At 32.9% G+C, this 23,808-nt stretch overlaps 2 protein-coding genes across 4 annotated transcripts; both read right to left on the bottom strand.

Moving 5' to 3' along the window:
- Positions 1 to 671: 671 nt before the first annotated feature.
- LOC112728875 (heat stress transcription factor A-3-like) lies at positions 672 to 3,744 on the bottom strand. 2 transcript variants are annotated; one of them, XM_025779201.3, is made up of 3 exons: positions 2,970 to 3,461; positions 1,567 to 2,028; positions 672 to 1,485 (listed from the first exon to the last, which is right to left on the bottom strand). In XM_025779201.3, exons 1-3 carry the CDS (start codon positions 3,459 to 3,461, stop codon positions 943 to 945), a joined length of 1,497 nt encoding a protein of 498 aa, XP_025634986.1. In that variant the 3' UTR covers positions 672 to 942. The 2 variants fall into 2 exon arrangements, with proteins under 2 accessions (XP_025634986.1, XP_025634985.1); XM_025779200.3 differs by having other exon boundaries at positions 672 to 2,028; positions 2,970 to 3,744.
- Positions 2,701 to 11,672, bottom strand: LOC112728874 (serine/threonine-protein kinase CTR1-like). Of its 2 annotated transcripts, none has more exons than XM_025779197.3 (17): positions 10,768 to 11,672; positions 9,894 to 10,195; positions 9,664 to 9,808; positions 9,416 to 9,519; positions 8,997 to 9,205; positions 8,320 to 8,625; positions 7,775 to 7,815; positions 7,428 to 7,496; positions 7,218 to 7,318; positions 6,997 to 7,081; positions 6,790 to 6,888; positions 6,640 to 6,708; positions 6,413 to 6,544; positions 5,765 to 5,859; positions 5,484 to 5,684; positions 5,272 to 5,372; positions 2,701 to 5,040 (listed from the first exon to the last, which is right to left on the bottom strand). In XM_025779197.3, exons 1-15 carry the CDS (start codon positions 11,392 to 11,394, stop codon positions 5,576 to 5,578), a joined length of 2,493 nt encoding a protein of 830 aa, XP_025634982.1. In that variant the 5' UTR covers positions 11,395 to 11,672; the 3' UTR covers positions 2,701 to 5,040; positions 5,272 to 5,372; positions 5,484 to 5,575. The 2 variants fall into 2 exon arrangements, with proteins under 2 accessions (XP_025634982.1, XP_025634984.1); XM_025779199.3 differs by having other exon boundaries at positions 4,768 to 5,040; positions 5,310 to 5,372.
- Between the last annotated feature and the right edge of the window lie 12,136 nt (positions 11,673 to 23,808).

Genomic DNA, 23,808 nt, shown 5'->3' on the forward strand with positions numbered 1-23,808 from the left:
AAACTTCAAATATATTTGATTCCAATGAAATTCTATATGATTATAGCATGAATCAATTAAGTTCACCAAAAAAATGTATCAATTTGAGCTAGTAATATGAGCCACAGCCACTAATGCAAGATTTTAATTTGTACAATTCATTTTTTAATAAAAAGATGTCTAAATATAATTTGTCGTCCAATTCTTCATGGATATTTTGAGTGCAAAGAACTGAAGAATCAATGTGTTGTTTCCTCTCCATTTTCTTATTTGTTGTCAATTGTCATCACTAGTGCATTGAAACATCATATTCATGGTGCTTTCGTACCGAAAAAAATCCCAATTGCAAGTTTGCAACATGTGTTCACCCCACCATGGAGGTGCCTTGTATTGGAGCCCCAAGAGTTTATATGCCATAAAACCATAAAATGACCTAATCATGTGCATAATGTTCATATATAAATAGAATAAATCAAAGTAAAATGACATAACAAAGGAGGAAAAATACCAATAATCTATAAACCCTTTTGAATAACAAAAAAAGAAAAGAACAAGTAAGAAATCAACCAAAAACATGTAGACAGCTTACCTTGTATCTGCATTTATTTGATGAAAAAATACCTTGATGGAACACGATCCTGATATTCACTTGAATCATCATAAAATGAGAAACCCCAGCAATTCAGTACCAGTTGGTCAATAGGATGATATGATTTGATTGAATGAAAGTTATTATCAGTAATTGAGCAAACAATTAGATTCTACTCAAGTATAAACAATTATAGAAATAATCTAAAGAATAGAAAAGCTGCAAATGAAGAAAGAATGAAAGCCAGTAAATGAACACTGTTTATAAACCAAACATCAAAATAATATGGCCCCTAGAATTATAATCTAATCATATCAAGTATCCAAGGGCAATAATGCATGCAGAAGCAGCTGAAGCCCTATGGATTAACATTCTTAAGGTCTATCATCTTCTGGCTGGCCACCTTGACTCTCCTTTTTATCCATTGGAGATTCATCAGCTGGCCACTTATCAATTCCTAAACTTCCTGAGCCGATATCCCATATGTCGGACACGCCACTAGTGCCTCCGAATTCTGGTACGCCATGGTTGACAGGATTACCCCACAGCTCATTCCCACAACTTGAAGCAGCAACACTAGCATTGAAGGCAGGGTCCCATGCATCTTCTTGTTTGATAATGCCTTCAGTTCCAACAGGGGGAAACACAGGAAACTCTCTTTCCCTTGACAACTCGTCCGGGAAGGAAACAAAGTATTCTGAAAGAACATCTTGACTTGGGTTGAAGGCATTTTTCCCTTCGGAAAGAGGATCTTCAAGTCCATAGCTTGATGATCCTTCTCCAACAATTCCTGGAGTTGGCATGGCCTCATGCAATGCACCCAATTCATCTGACATGATTTTGTCCAACTGCAAAGTCAGATTTTCTGCACCAACAGAAATTTCTCTTGCCAAGTCCTGTGAGAGATATTGAGGAGACTGTTCAAAGGAAACTGGATTTAGTTCCGGAGTTTCAGAAGAAACTGTTCTATTTTTCCAATCAGGTTGGTACCTCACTACCTGACCTTTGGGAGTTTCGGAATTTCCTGCTTCGTGTTGATGCTTGATAAACTTCCTTCTTGCTTTTGGAGATTCTATCTGTCTTTGTTCCTTCTTATCCCTAAGGCGAGCCAAGAAGGCCGGATTCTGAAATAACTTGGCCAAGAAGGAAACCATTTGTTTCTGCCTTTGCTCTGCAGATTCTAGTCTCTGATTCACTTCTCCAGCATGGTGAACCGTTCTTCGCTGTTGTTGCTGCAAATCAACCACCTCTTGCATTAACATACTTCTCTCCTTCCTCAGTAGCTCTATTTCAACCTCGAGTCCAGGTCTCCCAGCATCAATAGAAGTTCCAATGTGGCTACCAACTTGCTGCGATTGAGTTGACCTGCGCCGTTGGATGTTCTTCAGTAAATGTTTCTTCCCTCGCTGGAAAGCTTCATTGAAAAACTCCCACTTGTCAGTGTCAATCTTGCGGAATCCCTGGATACAAACACCAACTAACCTGAGAATACATGAAGCACAAAGAGAAAGCCCCCAAGGGCAAGGACAATGGGGGAGGAAAAAGAAAACAATTAGCCAAAGGCAAAACAAGTTTTCCTGGCACACCAAGTTATGAGCAGATGAATCTGTATTGGAGAATGCAATCTGTGAATCCAAAATAATCTATATAACAAAAGCATAAGAAGAATCAATCATTCAGAACAAATCTAAATTCTGGCAGAACACAAAAGCAACCTGCCAAAACCCAAGATCACTTACTACCTGCGAAAGACGAAACCCCTTCTTCTATAGAAGGGGAAAATTTCTGCTCTGGCCAGTTCCAGTAGTAGAAGCTTCTCAATCCTAACTACAATGCAACTAGAAAACATATGAACAGGGTTCTTTCCATTAACAATATGGTAATAAAGGCTTATGGCCAGCCTAAGAAGTAATCCTTTAAGAACAATATATAGATATAGGTCCAAAATATGTAAAGGGTGCCTCTAATCACAATTAGGAAAGCACAGAAACAGAAACAAACCATGCTTCACTCTAACTACCTGCATCCAAACACTACAAAATCACAGATATATTTAGAAAATTCATTCAAAGCAAACAATATCTTGTGCAACAAGAAGGGTCAATTCAGAAATAAGGATACAGCAGCAAAAATACCTCAAAAATTTTTCTTTTTTACATTCTTAGTTGATAATAAATACATAAAGTTTCACAATCAAAATATACATAGCTGATCTCCACCAAACCCAATTACAAAGAGAAAAAAAAAAAACAGACATGGGGGGAAGTACAACAAAAAAGAATACACAGAAATGTTAAATGGGTGTCAAAAGAAAAATACATACAGAAAACCAAAATCAAAAACACAAAAAGTTACATACAGATCACACAGCCATTAGAGGCAGTGTTCAAGCAATACCCACGTAAGTATTCAGCTGGCGAACAAAACTGGAGAAATTGTTGTGCTTGAAATTCCGAGGCAACACGAGCCTTGAAAACTCCATAGGGTCCCACACAACGAAGCTAGCACCAGTGGAGCCCCATGAGATGATAGGATCCAAAGAAGGGTCATCCACAAGGTCGAAGGTTTTAGACAAAAAGGGTGGAACAGGATTCCCGTGCAAGCACTCCAATGGCTGAGGCAATGGCCCAACAGCCCCAGTGGTGGTGGTTATTGTTGTAGTTGTAGATGGTGGTTGTGGTGGTGGATGGTTCATAGCTGTTGAGAATGATTCAAACTCCATGAAAGAGGTATCATCAATAATGTCAAAAGAGTCATCAAAAGCTGATGAGAATGGTTGAGAACTAAACTCCAAAGGAGAGAACCCTGTTGTGGACATCCCCAGCTGCTCAATATCAGAAGGAGAATCAGGTGCTGGAGCTTTACCCTTTGGTTCCTCGTTTGGTTTTTTCATCTTTTGGTTCCTAATATATACTAAGAATCAGAAAACAGAGAACACTGTAATGGGTTGGGTTTGGTTTTGGGTTGTGATGTGTGAGGGGTAAATTGGAGTTGAAGGAGAGTGAAATGGAGAAGTGGGGTTGGAATGAAACCTTAAAAGGGTTGAAAGGCGGTGGAATGTAGCCACTGTTGGAGTAGGAGTAGAGCTACGTCGATGGCGGTGGCAGAGTAAGGCCATTGATCAGATGATTTGGGAAATTGTGTGGGGTTGAGAACTTAGAACACTGATGAAGAATGAAAGCACCGACCTTGGGATTTGGGGTTATGAGTAGAAAACAAGGTTGTTTCCTGGTAGTTACGTTGGTTCCAGTTAGTATCTGGTTGTAGATTGTGACGGGGTTTTGTGGGACCAGGTGTGGCATGAGATATTTTTGGTCATAGATGGAAGTTTTGTTCTGTTCTTTGTTGTTTGGTCTCAGATACTGTTTCTGTTCCTAGGTGGATTAGATATTATTGGTGGTCAGAGAGTGTGTGTTTTTGTGGCTTGGATTCTGGTAGGTGCAAGTGCAAGTTGTCTGGTCTAAGGTCTAATGCTTAGTAGAGAAGGGAAAGGTTTCAGCCAAGTTTTTACTGGCCACAAGGGTGTTAGCCAATCATAGAGAAGTATACTTGGTTTTGGTTTTGGGTTCAGATATCTTGTCTGGTAATAATGATTTCATGGACCCAACTAATTTTATTTTAGATATTTTATACTATTTTAAATTTTTTTTCCTTTTAATAATTAAAGTTTGGGTAGACTAGATCTTTTATTTGTTGCAGGTCTAGAAACACGTGAGTTTTTCGTTCTTTACTCACGTCAATATTTTCTTTGATGAAGTGTTGTGCGGATTGAAATCCCAATCACAAAAACGAGAAAAAAGAAAAAGGGAAAGAAAAAGTGGAAAATGTAAATAAGATTTTGTTCTAGTTGCGAGACACGCTTTATTTATTACTGGCCTATTAATTTGCCAATAAAATTCTGACAAATCTTAGTGTATAATATATAACATTGACTTTCATTATTGCTTTTTACAAAACCGAGTTAGAATTTAATTGAACGAAGATTCTAGATCAACGTGCCAGCAAAACCATTTGGAATAGTTAAATTGTGGGGTCATATCTCATGGGCTTTATTTTCACTTGCAAATTGTAACACAAACATTGGATTTTTTAAAACTTAATTTCGTTATGTGGTTAGCGTAAAATTTGTTGGATTTATAATGTGTTGTGACTTATGAACTATGAATAATCCATTACGAAAAGAATAACGAGAGTAAGAATTGTGAAAATGGCAGCCATTAATATTAATAACACAGAAATTATAGGTACAAGCCGTGTGAACCGTGGGAGTGAGTGGTTTGAACTTTGAATAGTGAGGTGATGCAAGTGAAGGAGAGGGACCAATTTGGATTGAAAGGGTTACTAACCACTTTCAAATGGGATTTGTGGTGCCCCCTAATTCTTGTTCACTGCTACTCTCAACTTCAAAAAGAACCAAGTTGTCCTTTGCTGCTGCCGTTTGTTTTGTTGGAAGATTCAGAAAAAGAGAATCTCTACAAAATAAGGAAATGAAGGGACATAGTCAAACAAGATTGACTAGTGAAGCTGCCAGATTCAGTTAATGAAATGAAAAGCTGGCCCAAAAGAATAGTTAAGCATAAATTACCAGCAAAGCTGATTATCATTAAGTGAATGTAATTACAAGGGGAAAATTTTCTTACATACAAAATCATGAAAGAAGAAAAAAAATAATCAAACATTTCTTCGTCAAATTACAAGATCACCTAATCAAACAATTTTGTTGGAACAAAGATGGAGTAACCTTGCATTGGGCTGAAAATCAGTATTCTGAAATCAGAATTAGAACAGAGATGTACAAATTGACCTGCAAATATTAAGATATTAAGCATTAATTATACTAGAAGTTACAAAAACAATTAAGTCACAATCGTTTAGACAAGGATTTGGCAAGATCACAACGGAATTTGACACGTACCTAGGACAATTTAAACAGTGTAATCCTGTTAGACATCAAAACCAATAAAAATCCTGTGGTATGTGCATGGATAACAAAATGGCTTCCAACCATTATGTAAGTAGTGGCATGTTTGGATGACCAGGTTGAGATGAAGGGGCTTTGATCAATGGCCTCAAAGAATCCATAATACTTGAGAAAGAAGGGCGTTTCCAGGGCTCACTGCAGTAAAAAAAAAGTATATCAATATAAGTCATAATATTGAAGCGGGATTCGAAGATAGATGATGTATCTGAACTCACTCAGCCCAACAAGCCTCGATTAGTGCAGCTACGTGGGGATTCAAATCATGTGGAATCTCGAGCCTTTTCCTCTTAAAGCCAACAGCTGCTACAACCTACAAGGAAACAGTATGCACAGTGAAGACTGAAGCAATACAGAAGCACTATATGCAAGTTGAACCAGACCATCATGAAACAGGAAAATGCTCTAAAGTCAACTAAGAACCTGCAATAATAAAATACTTCTATGTACTCCATCAATCCATCCACACTGGCCATTTTGATGAAATTGATAGTCTCGTGTTTTTTATCCTCATGATCACATTATGATCAAGAAGAACAGCCACTAAAATTAGCTTCATAAATTTTAACAGGATCCTAACCATTTGATGTACACTTGTGTGAGTTGTGCCTATCTCTCTATTCACATGACTTGAAATATCCATAAGAAACATGAGATGTTGCATTCTCTCAATTGATACTAGCTTCATCCTATATACATAACTTTCATATTTTTATTAGCACCACTTCAGCAGCATGACATTGTAAACTATATTCTCATGCTTGCAAGTATCAATCTAAATAATCTTCCACATGAACTGCAGCAATATAATCATAACAAAACTCTAAGCACACTATAATTTTATTTATGATGGGTAAACAACAAACCTGTGCTGGATTCAAATTACCCCATGGCTGTTGTAGGGTTGCAAGCTCCCACAAGATTACGCCAAAGCTGTACACATCTGACTTCTCATTTGATGGCTCGTCACGAAGAACTTCTGGAGCCATCCACTCAGGCTAAGGTAGGGAAAGGAGAAAAATTAAATGTGTAACTATAGAAACAAACCTCTTAGACAAAGGATTTAAAAAACAGATATATGTCTGCATCTTACAGTTCCAGCAGCTGACTTGGATGAGAGAAATGTATTGGCCTTTAATCGAGAGAGCCCAAAATCACAAACCTAGAAAAAAAGGTACAAGAAAACTTTTTTTTAAGTAGCAAATTTGACTATTTGGTGTACTAGAGAAATATCCATTATTACCTTCACTGTGTATTTCTTGTCAACAAGAAGGTTTGGAGACTTCAGATCTCTATGAACAATTGGGGGATTACGTTTATGAAGATAGTTCATTCCCTTTGCCTAAAATGAGAAATGATATTGTTACCAAAGAAAACAAGGGTTATGACATGACAAATTTAAAATATTAAAATGAAGCAGAAAAATAATATTTATTTTCTAAATGCATACCACATCATAAGCCATACTAAGCCTACGCCTCTCATCCAGCACCTCTTTGGCACCAGGTCTGTGCAAGAGCCTATATAAGCTACCCCTGCACTCGGTTCAAAATCACTTAGAATCTCATGGTTAAAATATCCTATAGCCATAAAAAAAATTAAAAAAGTTAAAAAAAATAAAAACTCTTTTCAGGAGAGAGGATGAAAGACAGGTAAAGAGGTTTCATAAACCTGGATAAATATTCTGTGACAATAGATAAATTAGGAGGCTGAGTGACCGCGCCCATAAATAAAACAATATTTGGATGCCGCAATCGTTTCATTATTGCAACCTAGCAAAAGAAGTATAACTCAAATCAATGGCAAAAAATTATATTCGAAGAGCAACAGGCATTTCCTCTACATTAAACATGGTCAGAACTTATATTCCTTTGAGCATACCTCCCTCAGGAATTCCTTGAAACGTTCAGCATGAAAATCTTGTTCCATCAAAATCTTAACAGCAACATCCTGCAATTTGTAATGTTTTGGACGAGGTAGACAATTAACAAATTTTGGCATAAGGCTTGAACTAATTTCACTATATTTGTACTTGATATAAGTTTTTCATATAAATATGAACATAATCTTAGTCATTAGTCATTTGTCTCACAATATATCATTTATTTGTTGTTTCATTTTATTGCCTAAATAGATTATCTGATATCTCTTTACATTCAATCCCAATACTTTCAACAGAAACAAGTCAAACAACCGTGTGTGTGTGTGTGAGAGAGAGAGAGACTTACTGAGCCATTCCACTCAGCACGATGTACAGTCCCAAAAGAACCTGAAATATAACAGATCATTTCCAATTAACAAATGCTAATACCAATTACGCAAATAATGGTTCAAGAAGAACCAAGTGATCTTACCTATATTTATTAAATGGTAACTAATGTGTCATTTAGGTCTGTATCAGATCATACTTATAATAAGAGGATTTGTAGGAGCAAGGTAAAATTTTATCATTGCGTGATATTTTCATAGCTCTTTATTTAATTGAAGGATTGTTCTGATGGTTTCCCTATGAACTATGGTGTTCATTCAAATCATAAATTCTTTAAGGGAACCTCCCTGTCAACTATGTAATTGGCTTGGCAACAGTATTGTACTTATGAAGTTATGAGCTTGATTCTTGTATTCTTCTTCTTTTGCCATCACTAACGATGTTATCCATTCTACTTATCCGGGTTATTTTCTCTCTAAGATATGTCTGTTTCGTCACCAGAAAAAATGAAGCTTTCTTTTATAGGGAAAAAATAAAGTATAATTTATAAAGTAGGAGATATACCTGATCCAATTCTCTCTTTTAAAACAAGATCACTCCACGGTATGTCCAAATCCTCCATGTCAAGTGAAAACTCCCGTGGAGGTAATGGGGGTTGTATACCAACTGGACGCTTAAGTTTTACAGGCAGTGGATCCTTGCTACTGTCTAAAATATTCTGCGGGCTACATGATTGGAATGCTTCAGAACCTTGATCACTTGTGCTTGGATGCAAAACATGTGGATGTACAGGTAGGTGAGAACTTATGCTGCTATCATTTGAATTAGGCCTAGGGTTATTCCTGTCCTTGCACTTTCCATCGAACTGTTCTGAAATGGAGAATCCAGAATCTATCAGTACACCTCCTATGATACAAAATTCAGGGTATCCTGTACTAGCAACTGGTTCAGGCGTAACAATAATTATATGTGCATAAGTGCATACCAGATTACGGAATCACGTACAAAACTACAACTAATGTCCACCTCACATAAAGGACTATGTAAAGATATGCTTTTTGGCCTTATTATAGATGTCGAGTAACAAGTTTATCAAAAATTAGGCTACTCATTGTACCGTATGCATGTACTATTTAGAAAAACAATTGAATATATATCACATAAGTGGAAAAAATGAAATGATAATATCAGAAACCCAAATTTAAAGTAGTATGTATATATTGCAAGACATGTGAAACTACCTGCAGAACTGTTTTCAAAAACAAGCTCAAGGGATTGACAGTCAGAGAAATACTGTTGGGCCAGTGACCTGAAATCAATGGTAGGTTCAGCTGGTTTATGTCTGGGAAAGCGCAACGGTGAAGAAAATGAGATGGAAGATGGACCATTGAGCAAGGAATCAGGCTCGCACAAGTATCCTGGCCTCCCAATAAAATCAACAAGATACTCCCTGTAATTAAGTATATCAGAAACCAAGTGTGATTACTATTATATTGGGAAACATCTAATTTAGATGTCAATGAACATTCAGGCTAACCACAGACTTATGCCCTGTCACACCTTTGCACAACCTTCATGATAACCCATGCAAACTAATTTTTGGAATGAAGCTCTAATTATAAACAGAAAAGTATACATGCATAGCAAAAATACCATATACCTCTCAAGCCCAAATCGGACAAGACAAGATGAAGCATCATCCCGTTTGCAATATTTACAGCCCTTTGCAATTCGGCAGGGTAAGTCAATGGCATCGGCTAGTACCTGAAAAATATTAAACAAAAAGCATGTCATTCCAAAAACACTGCTTTAAAAATGGTTAGTGGCACGTGCTATAGAACAAACAAGTCAACTTAGCCAACATACATAATCATAACCTTAAAGCCCCACAGAGAAGTAGAGCCTTACTTTGAATAATATAGCACGATGCCTGCAGAGGCCAACAGATAGACTACCTATGGGAACAACGACAGAGCCTAAGCAATCCTTCAGATCATTACTGCAATCTTTCCAGATGGAAAAGAAGTCATCCTCCCCAACAGAAGCTGAACCCCTTATTATAGCAATAAAATCATGTTAGACTGACAGACCAGACACTGGGCTAACTAGGTCAGGCCAAGAATACCAAGAAGGCTTACCCCATACGACTGCAAACCAGCTTGGAAAGTTGATCGACAACCTCGGTGGGTGTTATGCTGCTAAGAGAAATACTATGTACTCTGTTTAGCAGTTCTTTTAAACTAGGGTCACTACGCCGATCCACCAAAACTACTTCAAGTGAAGAATCACTGCCAGGGTCCACAGACTTAAGTGTATCAACTGATGGAATTCGGCCATTTTCTTGCAGATCAGTGCACACTGTCCATACATAGGAATCCATCCCATAAATTAGGTAAAAGCCATCAGGAACCTTTTCGGAGTATGACAGGCAACCATTCACCTGATGCACACAATTAATAAGACAATAAATCAGCAATTGCGTATCAACCAATAAGTGAAGCAAATTATCCACATGAAAGTCATGAAACAATTTCTAGTTTCCTGCGTCTACTTTCCGAAACACCTTGAAAAAATTTTCAAAAAGAAAAATAGGGTGGGGGAGAGAGAGAGAGAGAGAGAGAGAGAGAGAGAGAGAGAGAGAGAGAGAGAGAGAGAGGGGATATCGTTTACTCTTAAGCATAGTTCAGACAACAATCTAACATTCAGGGTTTAACTTCATCTCTCAATAAACGATTATAATACTTCCTGCTAGCGATTTCCTCAGCACATTCTGATTCTAACCTAATTTGAAACAGTAACAATGCCTAGCCATAATTATTTCCTAGAATTGTTGCCAGAATCCATAAAACTTCATGAAAAGTCACAGTAAGTTAAGAGAGTGAAGAACACTAATCCATTTGAAAGTTACGGATAACAACTCCGGCCAAAAAGTTTGCTTGTTCAATATCTTCCATTTCAATTCAAAAACCAAATATATGTTATGAGAGAGTGCAGAATCAACAAATTACAAACCCAGAATCTATGCGACACCGCCTCGGCGGAGCTCGAAGACCTCATCCCCGATTCATCCGGCGCCGGATCAAGGAAATTCGGATCGTCAGCGCACGTGGCGTCGGAAGAGAGCCGAAGCGCCAGGGCTAGCTGCAGCTGGTAGCTCTCCTCCGTCTGCTGCGCCCAGCTTTTCCCAGACGAACTTCCGCCGCCACCCCCGCCGCCGGCACTCCTTCCTGAAGCCTCCGGCAACCTCGTTCTCAGCTCACCAACCCTAAAACCATCTTCGTGGTAGTATCCAAAACCGTCTACGTCGCTCGCCGCCGCCGTCGACAGCGTCGGAGCATAGAAGTCACCGCCGCCACCGGAGAGCGAGCTCTCGCCGTAGCTACTCCCGCTTGACTGCCTCTGCAGCCCGATCGAGGAGTGAACGTTACCGATCCGGTTGGTCGCCCTCTGATCGCCGACGAGGTCCCAATCGAAGCCTCCTCTGTTCTCAAACTTCCCTCCTCTGCTGTTTTTACCGTCGCCGGAGGACGACGGCGCTGTGCTTCCGCCACCTGCCCCGCCGCCTCCGCTTCCGGAGAAGTGGTCGTCAGGAACTTGGGTTAGTAACGAGTAGTTGGATCTTCGTGCGGGCATTTCCATAAGAGAAGTTTCCGCGAACTCTATTTTCAGATCTTCGTGCGAGTAGTTTGCTCTCTTTGTTTTCTTCTTCTTATCTGTGTTTCTCTCACTACTGTTGAAGCTTTTTTTCCTTCTCTGCTTTTTTGTTTCTCCCTCTAGAATTTGCAGGGTTTGGAGAAGAGAGAGAGAAGGAGAGAGAGTGAAATTGAAACGGTGAAGTTTAATTTAATTTTTTTTTATTTTTTCCGAATTTTCAATTGGTTACGGGTTGTACTTGTCCGGGGTTTGATCCAAAACCCGGACCAATTTAAGTTCCATAAACCTTGAATCATACATCATTATGGCCCAATATTTTATTATATAATTTTAAATATTATAAAAATAATATTATAAATAAATATATATATACTAAATGAGTTGAGTTGGATTTTGAATTAGAATATTTTTAGTTTTGGATATGAGTAAAATATTTTATTTAAAATTATTTTTAACAATTCGGTTTGATTTTTTCTTTTTCTTTTGTTCTCATTTCCCTTATTTAAGTGGAAGAATAATTTTTTCATTATAACTAAAATATTTTGTTTTTTTTTGTGACAACTAAAATATTTTGTTTAAAACCATTTTTAGCAATTTGGTTTGGTTTTTTGTTTTTTTTTTTTTTTTTTTGCTCATTTCCGTTATTTGAGTGGGAAGAACAAATTTGGTTCCTCTGACCTATCCAGTATCCATTCCATCCAACTTCCCTCCCATATTGCATGTTTAGCATTTAATATTTATGATCTATCAAAATGAAATTTATTTTATTATTTATTATATACATACCAAAAAAAAAGTCATACTTCAAAAGTTCACCTATTTCTATTGAATTGCTTTTGAATGTTGTGTAAATTATAATTTATGCAATTGTGAATTAAATTTCAAATTAAAAGAATCACCAAGTATTTTAGAACTCCTCTGATATAAGATTGTATTGTTTAAGGTGTGTAAATCGATCATAGTATAATATTGCATATATTTTATTTAAGAACAAGTATGTACATATTTTTAAAGGTTTAATTACTATATTGATCTTATAATTTTGTGAAATTTTAATTAAATCTTTATATTTTTTTGAGAAAAAATTTTAAATAGTCTCTAACAATTATTTTGAAAGACAACAGAGGCATTTAACAAAAAAAAAACATTTTCGGTCTCTGATTTTTACTTTTATGGGACTGATTAGTCCCTATACAAAGAAAAAGTCAATGTTTTATTTTTTTTCACAGGACTGATAAGTTTCATAAAAATAGAAATCAGGAACCAGAAAGGGTCTTTTTTTGTTAACGGTCTTGTTGTCCCTTTGAGATAATTGTCAGGGTCAGGTTGCGTATTTATTCTATTTTTTTAATTGAATCTTTGTACTAATTTTTTTTAATTAGGTATCTATATTTTTTTTTATTTAGATTTTTGCACTATTTTTTTTTAATTGAGTTCCTATACAATTCAACCAATTACTATTAAAATGAACCTAATTAAAAAAAATGATACAAAGACCCAATTAAAAAAAAATTAAAAATTTTATAAAACTACAAACATAATAAGAGTAATTAAACCCATTTTTAATGATACTTTACATTCTATGTTACGAAATGTTCTTAAATATTTATTGTAAGAAATTTAGATTTGACTCTTAACAACATTTTAAGAAAAATATTCTAGTATTCTTCCTTTAAGCTTTGACTAACAATAATGTATTAAAGAGTAGGAAAACATAATATATTTTTCATATATATAGCATACGATTTAGAAGAACATAAATCTAACTACTAAATAAAATTAACTTATGATGTCGCAAATAAATCAACCATTAAGGAAAGTTTCAAAAGCCAAACATTTTTTTAAGGTTATCTCCTAAATTTATAGGTCAATGATCAATTCGCAGTGAATTTTATTTAAAGATGAAAAATATTATGCATTATCAAAAATTATTATTTTTATTTATCATTTAATCATTAGTTTATTAGATACTAAATAAATAATACATCAAAATATAAAGATAAAAAATTATATATTTGTATAATATAAAAACAATTGAATAATTTTTTATGAAAATTACAACTTTTTTGTATTAAAAAAAAAATATTATAATACTTTTTTTTTTATAAAAGAAGAATATATCTCTCCATATATATAAGAGAAAAATCTCTTAAAAAAATAAAACTCTCTATATATAACTCAATGTTAGTATTGTTCTTATTGGATGATTTGATTGAAAATTTTTTCATTTATAAGCGAATCTTTTACGTAAACTACCTGTAACATGAAGTTACTATTTTTTCTCTCTCTACTATCAAAGTTTGATGGTTATTACGTAGGAGTATTTTTCTTCTTTCATTATTTAGTTTTTCTTTTTTTTTTCTATAATTAGCTTTACTAAACTTACTCCTACTTAAAGTTAATTTTGGTAAATTTTCAAAATTCATGTTACTCATGTATTCGATAGGTCGAATGAAAATCTACACCATTCAAATTTTTTAGTGTTGATTGGTTTTGTCATGGCATTTGCTATGTTATCTTTAGTGTGAATCTAATGCATATCAACACGTCCTTCTTCTACTACTTTCCGAACAAAGTGATATTGTACTCCAATGTGTTTTATTCTTGAATGAAAGACAAGATTCCTTGCGATGTGCAAGGCACTTTGACTGTCACAATACACAAAAATCTTCTATTATTTGTGTCCGAGTTCTTCTATCAACCTCTGGATCCAAATAGCTTCCTTGCATGCTTGGGTAGCTGCCATATATTCAGTTTCTGTAGTAGATAAAACTACAACAGTCTGTAATTTAGATAGCCAACTCACAACTCCTCCTACAAGTGTAAACACATAGCCTATAGTAGATTTTCATTTATCAAGATCACCTGCAAAGTCTGAATCGACATATCCATTAACAATGAATTCCGATCCTCCAAAACATAACGCAACATTCGAGGTCCCTTTGATGTATCTCAGGATCCTCTTAACAACATTCCAATGCTCTTTACTCAGATCTATCATAAATCGACTTACCATCGCAACTACTTGGGCAATATCCGACCTTGTACAGATCATGACATACATAAGGCTTCTCATTGTTGATGCATACGGTACTCGAGACATTTTCATCCTCTCTGTTTCATTACTAGGGCACATACTTGAGGATAATTTAAAATTCATAGGAAGTGGGACTGAAATTGGTTTACATTATTGCATATTAAAGCGTTGTAAGATCTTCTTCAAATAATTCTTTTGCGATAGCCAAATCTTCCTATCCCTTTTGTCTCGGTGGATTTGCATCCTTAAAATCTTGTTTGCTGGTCCCAAGTTATTCATATCAAACTCCCTAGCCAATTATACCTTCAATTCTTGGATTTGATTTTTGTTGGGACCTACCATCAACATGTCATCCACATACAACAGCAGAATGATGAAATCATTATCACCAGACTTTGTGTAACAGGTACAATGATATGAACTAAGTCTGTTATATCCAAGGCTAATAATGAAAGAATCAAATCTCATGCACCAACACTTTGGCGCATGCTTTAGACCGTACAGAAATTTAGTTATCTTTTTCTTGTTCTTCAAAACCTTCTGATTGGAGCATATATATATATATATATATATATATATATATATATATATTCAAGTTCTCTATGAAAAAAAAAAGTAATTTTTACATCTAATTGCGCTATATGTAAATAAAATATAGCATACATAACCAAAACTACTCTAATAGTAGTTAGTCTCACCACTGGAGAAAATATTTCATTTAAGTCATCACCTTCTTTCTGAGCATATCCCTTGACAACCAATCTTGCACAATATCGTTCCACCTAATCATTAGTATCTCGTTTGATCTTGTAAACTCATTTCTTACCAATGGCTTTCCGACCTGCTGGAAGTTCAACAAGTTTTCAGGCATGGTTCCCATGTAATGCTTCAATTTCTTCTTGCATTGTTGTCATCTACGTAGAAGCCTCTGGATTGCGCATAGCCTCCATAAAGTTGTTGGCTTTCCATCTTCTATCAGAAGACAATATGCATCATGGTTTGTCAAAACATAATTTGAGTGCCATGATGGTGTTCTTCTTTGTCGAGTAGATCAATGAACTTCTATGTCATTGGCCTCTGCTTCTTGTTCTTCGTGATGTGATTCCGCTTCAGAAAGATTACCTTCTCTACATTTTTCATATATTTGAACAGTGGTTATTTCTTCAATAATGTTGTCATTTTCTTGTTCTATCTGTAATTCATTTTCTGCAAATATCACATCTCTACTGACAACTACCTTGCGGATAGTTGGATTCCACAAACGATACCCTTAAACTCCGTCAACATAACCCAAGAATATACATTTTCTAGACTTTGGGTCCAACTTTGTTCTTTTCTGAAAATTGTACATCACGTATACAGGACAACCAAATATATGTAAAGAAGAATAATTAGGTGACTTACTTTACCACATCTCCATTGGTGTCTTCAATCCAATTGTAGTTGATGGTGACCGATTTATCACGTAACAGGTAGTTTTAACAGCTTCTACACGAAAAGATTTGGCTAAACCTGCAGTTTGCAACATAACTCGTGTTCTTTCTAGGAGAGTCATATTCATTCGCTCTGCTACACCATTTTGCTGAGGCATATATGCAATTGTAAATTGCCGTTGAATACCTGCTTGCTTGCAAAATATTTGAAAATCACCACCGACATATTCCTCTCCATTATCTGTCCTTAAACACTTGATCTTATTTCCAGATTCAAGCTTTAACTTTGCTTTGAACTCTTTGAACATCGCAAATTGTCGGACTTCTTCTTGATCGGGTACACCCATAGCCTCCTAGAGTAATCATCAATAAATGATACAAGATATTATGCTTCTCCTATGTACATCTCTGGTGATTCTCACACATTAGAATGAATCAACTCCAATATATGTTTGCTCCGAGCAGTTGATCTACCAAACTTCAATCTATGTTGCTTGCTTGTAATGTAGTACTTACAAAACGGTAAGTTTACCGATTTGATCAGGGGAATGAAATTACGTTCTACGAGAATCTTCAAGCCTCATTCTGACACGTGGCCCAGTTTACAATGCCATATCATCATCATTTCTTATTGGCTTGCTAAAGTAACCGATGCCTCTACCTCTTGCAAAGTATCTCCCATAAGCATGTATAGATTTGCGGCAATCTTTTATGCTTTTATTACCACAAGAGCACCTTTAACAACTTTCAAGATCCTACCTTCAATATGGGTCTTGCAACCAAGTTCATCCAGTTGTCCAATCGACAACAAATTCTTCTTCAAGCCCTTCACATGTCTTATCCCTTAAAGTGAACGAATAAAACCATCAAACATTCTTATTTTGACAATACCTATTCCAACAATTTCTAAGGCATAATTGTTTTTCATAAACATAGGTCCTTCTAAGATAGGTTCATAAGTACAAAACCAATCATGATGAGGAGTCATGTGCCAGGTTACTCCTGAATCAATAATCCAGACATTTGTGAACTGTTTGCTGCTTTTAGAACCAATTGTTGCTTCGCCATATAGGATTTCTCCATCATCAGAGGTACTCACAACACATCTTTGATAACTTGATCATTCTGAAACCTTCTCTATACTCTTCTTATTCTGACAATCTTTATTGAAGTGCTCTCTTTTGTCATAATTGTAGCATTTGAATTGCTTCTTTCCTTGTGACTATGGTCTACTTTGGCTCCCATTGGAACCACGCTCCATTGATCTTCCTCTCGTCATCAACAATACCTCTGCTTGTTTTGAGCTCTCTAATCTATCTTCCTTATTCTTGCCCCTGGATTCTTCTTCAAGAATCGTAGAAGCCATATCATCAAAAGAAAGATAGTCTATCAAAATATTATTAGTTAAGTTAATGATGAGTTGATTATATGAATCTGGTAGACTTTGAAGTAAGAGCTCTGCACGTTTATTTTCTGCTATGGTATATTCCAACTACGAGAGTTGGAAAAATAACGATTTAGATTATTGATGTGATCTGTTGCCGATGTGGACTCACTTATTCAAAGAGTATAAAGTCTTCTCTTCAAGAATATTTTGTTGTGAAGTGACTTGACTTCATATAATTTGGTGAGAGCATCCTAAATTCCCTTTGCTATTTTTTCCTCTACTACACTTGATAAAACTGAGTCAGCTAGTGCCAAGTGTAAGTTTGCAACAGCATTGTTGTTCGTCTCCTTCCATTTTTCATCTGTAATTTCAGTGGGTCTACCTTCAATTGCTATCACGCAATTATCTTTACTCATAATGGCTTTTATCTTCAATTTTCATATGAAAAAATTACTTCCACTAAATTTTGAAATTTCATACTTTGCTACCATTTTTTTAGACGGTAACTCGCAGCAAAAAATATTAATCAGCAACCTTTGGCTCTGATACCATTGTTAGGTACCATACAAATGACACAGCAAAATATAGAGACAAAATTAGATATTTGTATAAAATATGAAAATAATTGAATAACTTTCTTTGAGAATTACAATTTCTTTCTATCACAAGGAAATTACCATAACACTCTCTCTTGATAAAAGAAGAATATACCTCCATCTATATATAGAAAAAAAATCTCTCAAAGAAATAAAACTCTATATGTAACTCAATGTTACTATTATTCTTGTTGGATGACTTGATTGAAAACAAAATGAAAATATTTTCAATTTATAAACGAACCTCTATTACATAAATCACCCGTAACATGAGGTTACTATTCTTTCTCTCTCCACCATCAAAGTTTGATGGCTATTAAGTAGGAGTATTTTTCTTCTTTCATTATTTACTTTTTTTTCTTTTTTATAATTAGCTTTACTAAACTTACACAACTCAATTTCTTTGGTCTAATTTTTTTAGTCTAATAATCTAACAACATATGTTGTCCCATATTTTTAAACATTGATACTAAATAATGGTCGAAACTAATAAATTATGATAGCTTTCTGGCATTTCTCTTTAAAATTTTATCGCTGGCCAATAAGACTGTGTTTGTTTTGTATATCCCTTAAAATATAGACATAGAGACATAAATACTAAAGACATAGACATAACAAAAGATACAAATTTTTTAACTTATTTGATATACAAGCACAAGACAGAACATACAAATCACAATGTCATTATTACTTTTATTACAAACTATTATCGCCATTATCTCAAGTTTTCAACCAAACCATTAACAGTCTAAACTAAATAACAAATTTAATCAAACAAATATCATCGAAAAAAAAAGTCCTATCCAACAAAATCAATACAAAATTATTTTAACAAAATAAAATCAAAATCTAAATAAATAAAAAATTAAAATATACAAAAAAGAACTAGAAGACACAAAAGAAGAACAGAAATGAATGAAGATGGTGACGAAAAAAAAAAGAGAAGAAAAACATATATATAAATAAAAGAGTAGGCGGAGACAGATTGAGAAATAAAAAGAATGAACGGTGCGCTGATCTGAAAACACATCAATGAGATGTAAAACAGAGAAAACCACAACAAAAAGTGACAGCAACAGAGAGATAATTATGAAGAGGAAAAAAAAGAGACGAAAGAAGAAGAAAGAAAAGAATAAGGAGTGACAACGGTGGCTTGGGTGAAAGAAATGGAGGAGAAGCAATGGTGGTCTATTAACATGAAAGAAAGAGTAATAGTAGTGATTTGGGTGAAAAAACAAAGAAAGAGAGATGGGAGTAGGCAGGAAGGGAAGAGAAACAGTGGACTAACGGCACAGAGGGAAGAGAGGCAGTGATGGCTTGAGTAGCAAGTAAAAAAGAGGAGAAGTTAAACCGACAATGTTTTATGAATGAGAGGGAGAAAAGGAGAGGAAAGAAAAAGAATTGAAGAATAGTCTAAAGAATAGTTTTGGATTTATAAATTTAGAGTAAAGTATCGTTTTTGTCCTCAACGATTGGGGGTAAATCTTATTTGTGTCCCTAACATTTAAATCGTCATGTTTGTATTCCTAACGTTTGTAAAAGTGATTCAATGTTATTCTGCCGTGAATTACACATCTTGAACGCTTTAGTTTGAATTTTAAAAATCTCTTCTTGAAGTTAGAATATAAATGTCTGGGATAGGATCGATGATCCATTCCGAAAAATAGCTCATCAAAAGTTGAAACTAATTCCTATAAAATTTACATAATTCACTTTTTTAGAGACATAATTGAATCTAAACACAAATAGTTGGTATAATATTAAAATCGAACACATCCAAGTGAGACCTAATTGAGAATTAATACATTCAAGTGAGAATAATTAAAAAATATAATCTGATTTGTTAGTATAATTGATAGTAGGATAACATTGAATCACTTTTATAAATGTTAGGGATATAAATATGACGATTTAAACGTTAGAGATACAAATATGACTTAACTCAAACGTTGGGAATAAAAATAAGGTTATAATTAAAAAAATGATGTTAAAAATATTGTATCTATGCCTTAAGATTAGTGTTCCACCCCTTATTTTGTTATACATAAATTTTGTGTCTTTGTGTATCTTTATGTCTTTTCGTATCTATTAAAATTTTGTCTCATTAACCGAATGATAAATGTGTGTATCACTCTATATGTATCTTGAGGAGACACACCTATCAACCAAATACATGCTAAATTATTATGTACACAAGACATTATTCAAATTTTTAACATTTATTTAAATAAATAAGTGAACTAATTACCAACTCAAATTAATCTCAAAAGTCAAATTTAATTGTTTAGGAACCATTAATAATAAAAAAACAATCATTTTTACCCATAAATGTTTAAAATATTTACAAAACTACATATAAATAACAAAATTTATGTTACACATATAAAAAATTATTCGTGTGACAAAAACACCCCAAACTTGTATTTTATTGACTTCTTAACAAAAATTAAGCAAAATTTTTAATTATCCTTACCATTCATCTTTAACACCAGACTTTCACAATCTTTTACAATCATCATTTTTTTTTTTTTTTTGCTATTCCAACAGACCACCACCATTATCATTTTTCTTCTCCTTCACTTTTTTTTTTCTATCTTATTATTCTTCGGCACAAGTAAGTAAAACTATGTAATATCCACCTCTTAATTTTTTTATTTTAATTTTTTATGTTGCTTCGTAGACTTTTTATTGAAATTCTTTTACAATTATCTGTGTTCTTTTATTTTTGCGTTTCTAATTTTTAACTAAGATATACATCTTTATTTCTCTTATTTTTAATCCCTATTTTTGTTTCAGTAATAGATTGTTGAAAAAATTGTCAAACTTCTTTTTCTTTTTTTATCCTTTTTCTATTTTTTTTTCAGTGCACTATTAGCACGTATCGTGCTCACTAGTTTTTGTTATTTCTATTTCTTCCATTGACTTTTTTTTTCGCTTTCTCTTTTTCTATTTTTTGGTATACAAATAATGGTAGTAGTGATAGTAGTAATGGTGGAGGTGAAGAAATGATAGAAAAGAGAAAAAATGATAATAATAAAAAATCTAAAAATTTAAAATTTAAAAAAAATGTTGACGTCTAAAGTTGAAGATGAACCGTAAAAACAAAGTTTAATTATTCTATTTGTCTTTATAGTTTCATTAAATTTTTAATTAAGTTTTTATACTTTTTTCTTTTTAATTGGGTTCTTACCTGCTTTAATTTTATAATTAAGTCTTTCCTAGTGTAAAAAAATATTAGAGTTAACTGAATATTTTTTCGCAAATTAAAAGTATTTATATTTAAAATTTTAATTAAATCTTTGACCGTATTGTCCGTATATATTTTAATAAAAATATTATGTTAATTTTAACATTTTTAACATGAAAAGGACGTAATTACAAAATTAAAAGTAATGTACATATCCAATTGAAAGACAAAAAATATAGAAATCTAATTAAAAATTTAGTAAAACTATAGAGACCAACAACATAATTAAATCTAAAAATAATTTTAAAATTTACTTAACATTTTTAAAATATCAACAAAAATATAAATTTTAGGTATTTTTATTACATAAAATTTATCTATCATGAATATAACATTAATTTTGTTTTTGTATGGATAATTTTTTTAATATTTGAAATATTTATAAATAAAAATAGTTGTTTTTTATTAATAATATATGAATGAGCACACCTATTTGGTAGGCCTAAATATTCTTAATATTTAATTTGATTCAAAAAATTAATGTAAAAAATAAAATTGAACTGTATTTTAAACATTAAAAATAAAATTGAATCAAATAATTAAACGTTAAAAAGATTTTTTTTAATTTTTTTTAAAATATTAAAAATAAAAGATATATTTTACCTTTATAAAAATTAATGAAATACTTTAAACTCAAAAAGCAAATGCGATACTTTAACCATACAATGAAATATTTTATTTTTTCTTTTTATGATTTGATTTTGTTGTTAGAATGGTAGACAACGATCCAGTCATTGGCTTTATGATTAAAATTGGAGACCAATTCAAATCTTACAACTATGCGTATTGTTTCACCTTATAACATATTCCAAATGCACTTATTATCCTTAGTTCAAGCATGAATTTTTAAAATATATAAAAAGTTAAAATAACTAAAATACACAAATAGTGACGAACATGAAACTGAAAGAAACCCTATAAGATAATTAATTTAGAAGTCGTCTATTATGTGAATTCCTATATGCATTTATTTTATCATCTATAAGTTTGCTTAAAAAAAATAGAGTATATTTGATTTACAATTACATTTTTATTTATTTATTTATATTTTAAATTTGACAAAGAAAAATAAAAAATAACGAATAAAAACATAAAACATCATTTTATTTTTTTACAAAATTATAAAAATAAAAATACAAAACAAACATCTTTTATAGACCCAAAGAACAAACACTTGATAGAATTTAACTACTTTTGACTTTTGAATTATGAAAAAGTTATAGTACGCGTGTTTGGCACTATTTAAAAAAAAATTAACTTTTCAAAAAGTTAATTCACAGTTTTTTGAAGAAGTAAAAATATATGACTTATCCTCTTCGATAAGTCATTCTATCATTTTCGTAAAAAAGACCTCAAAACAAAAAAAAAATTTACTTTCATTCTTAGTTGTACAAAAAAATACTGTAAATACTGGCCCTCACCACTATTTTCATCCAAGGTTCCATCTGTTAGAAGCATTGACCTTCTTCCATTATTTTCACGTAATAATTTATCTGCTGAAAATATTAACCCTCCACCACCATTTTAAAACAATGTTCTATTTGAATCACCTATTGTATATATTCTTTCCCGTTTTTTTTTATTATTTTATCACTATATTTTTATTATTAAATTTGTATTTAATATTGTGTGTGGTATAAAATCTCACTTTTAATTTTATTTTTTTCATGTGATTTTATTTTTACATAGCTGCTATTATTTTTATAGTTAGTTATAGCAAGTTATTGACCCCAATAAAAGAGGAAGAAATTCTAATAGAAGTGAAAAAAATAAAAAACAGCAACAAAATATACATGGACACACATTTCACATTTATTTTTTATTTTTATCTACCATATCATACACAATAAAACAACAAACACTAACTACACAATCATTGTTTTGGCATTGCCATCAAAATTATTGTAAATTAAATTTTTATTACTATTTACCACATACAAGAACATGGTTATAAGTGAAGATGAAATAGAAGAACCCGTTTCTACCTAAAAAGTGGAACTAATAAGAGAGCAAATAAATAATTAATTACCTAAACAATTGTAATCTTAGTAATTAGGTTATAGAAAATCAACATTTAATATTGAAAAGTATTTGTTATTATTGTTGTTTTAATATTCATTTTTCCGTGAATTTTTTTTTGTATTTTTTGAGTTATTTATCTAAACGCTACAACTTTAAAATAAATACTTCTATAACTAAAAATTCAAACATAAACTAACTTATTTATAAGTTGCTATTAATAAAAGTCCTTATATTTTAAACTCTTTTTTCAAAAGAAATTATTTAAGTTGTTTATCTAAATAAGATCTAAATATTTGATAAATAATTCACACTATTTTATTTCATTTAATTGTTCTCATGATTTAGATGAAGAATTAGGACAATATTTTATAGTTAAGTAGTAATAATATTTCCCTTTAGCTAATTTTCTTAAAGAGCTTTTTAAAAGTGAAATTAGCTAATCAATTATTGATATTAATATTACTATTTGATTTGACTTTGATATTACTATTATGGTTGGCCAAATAAATCTCCAATGAGTCAATATTCTCATCAAATTGACAAGTTAAAAAGATCCCACCATGCTTCTTATTGTTATGGCACATTAAATAGAACCATTGAATGGTCATAAGCATAAGAAGCCGACCCTCACCAATAGTAACTTTTACTATCTTTATGAAAAAAGAAAAAAGTAATAT

Source organism: Arachis hypogaea, chromosome 12 (genome assembly GCF_003086295.3).
Source record: "Arachis hypogaea cultivar Tifrunner chromosome 12, arahy.Tifrunner.gnm2.J5K5, whole genome shotgun sequence".
NCBI lineage: Eukaryota > Viridiplantae > Streptophyta > Magnoliopsida > Fabales > Fabaceae > Arachis > Arachis hypogaea.

Coding starts and splice junctions, on each gene's coding strand:
- LOC112728874 (XM_025779197.3), bottom strand. CDS start 11,394: ATGGAAATGCCCGCACGAAGATCCAACTACTCGTTACTAACCCAAGTT. Junction 9,520..9,663: donor ATCGTGCTATATTATTCAAA/GTAAGGCTCTAC, acceptor AATATTTTTCAG/GTACTAGCCGATGCCATTGA. Junction 7,082..7,217: donor GTCACAGAATATTTATCCAG/GTTTATGAAACC, acceptor AACCGAGTGCAG/GGGTAGCTTATATAGGCTCT.
- LOC112728875 (XM_025779200.3), bottom strand. CDS start 3,461: ATGAAAAAACCAAACGAGGAACCAAAGGGTAAAGCTCCAGCACCTGAT. Junction 2,029..2,969: donor TTCGCCAGCTGAATACTTAC/GTGGGTATTGCT, acceptor GTTTGTATCCAG/GGATTCCGCAAGATTGACAC.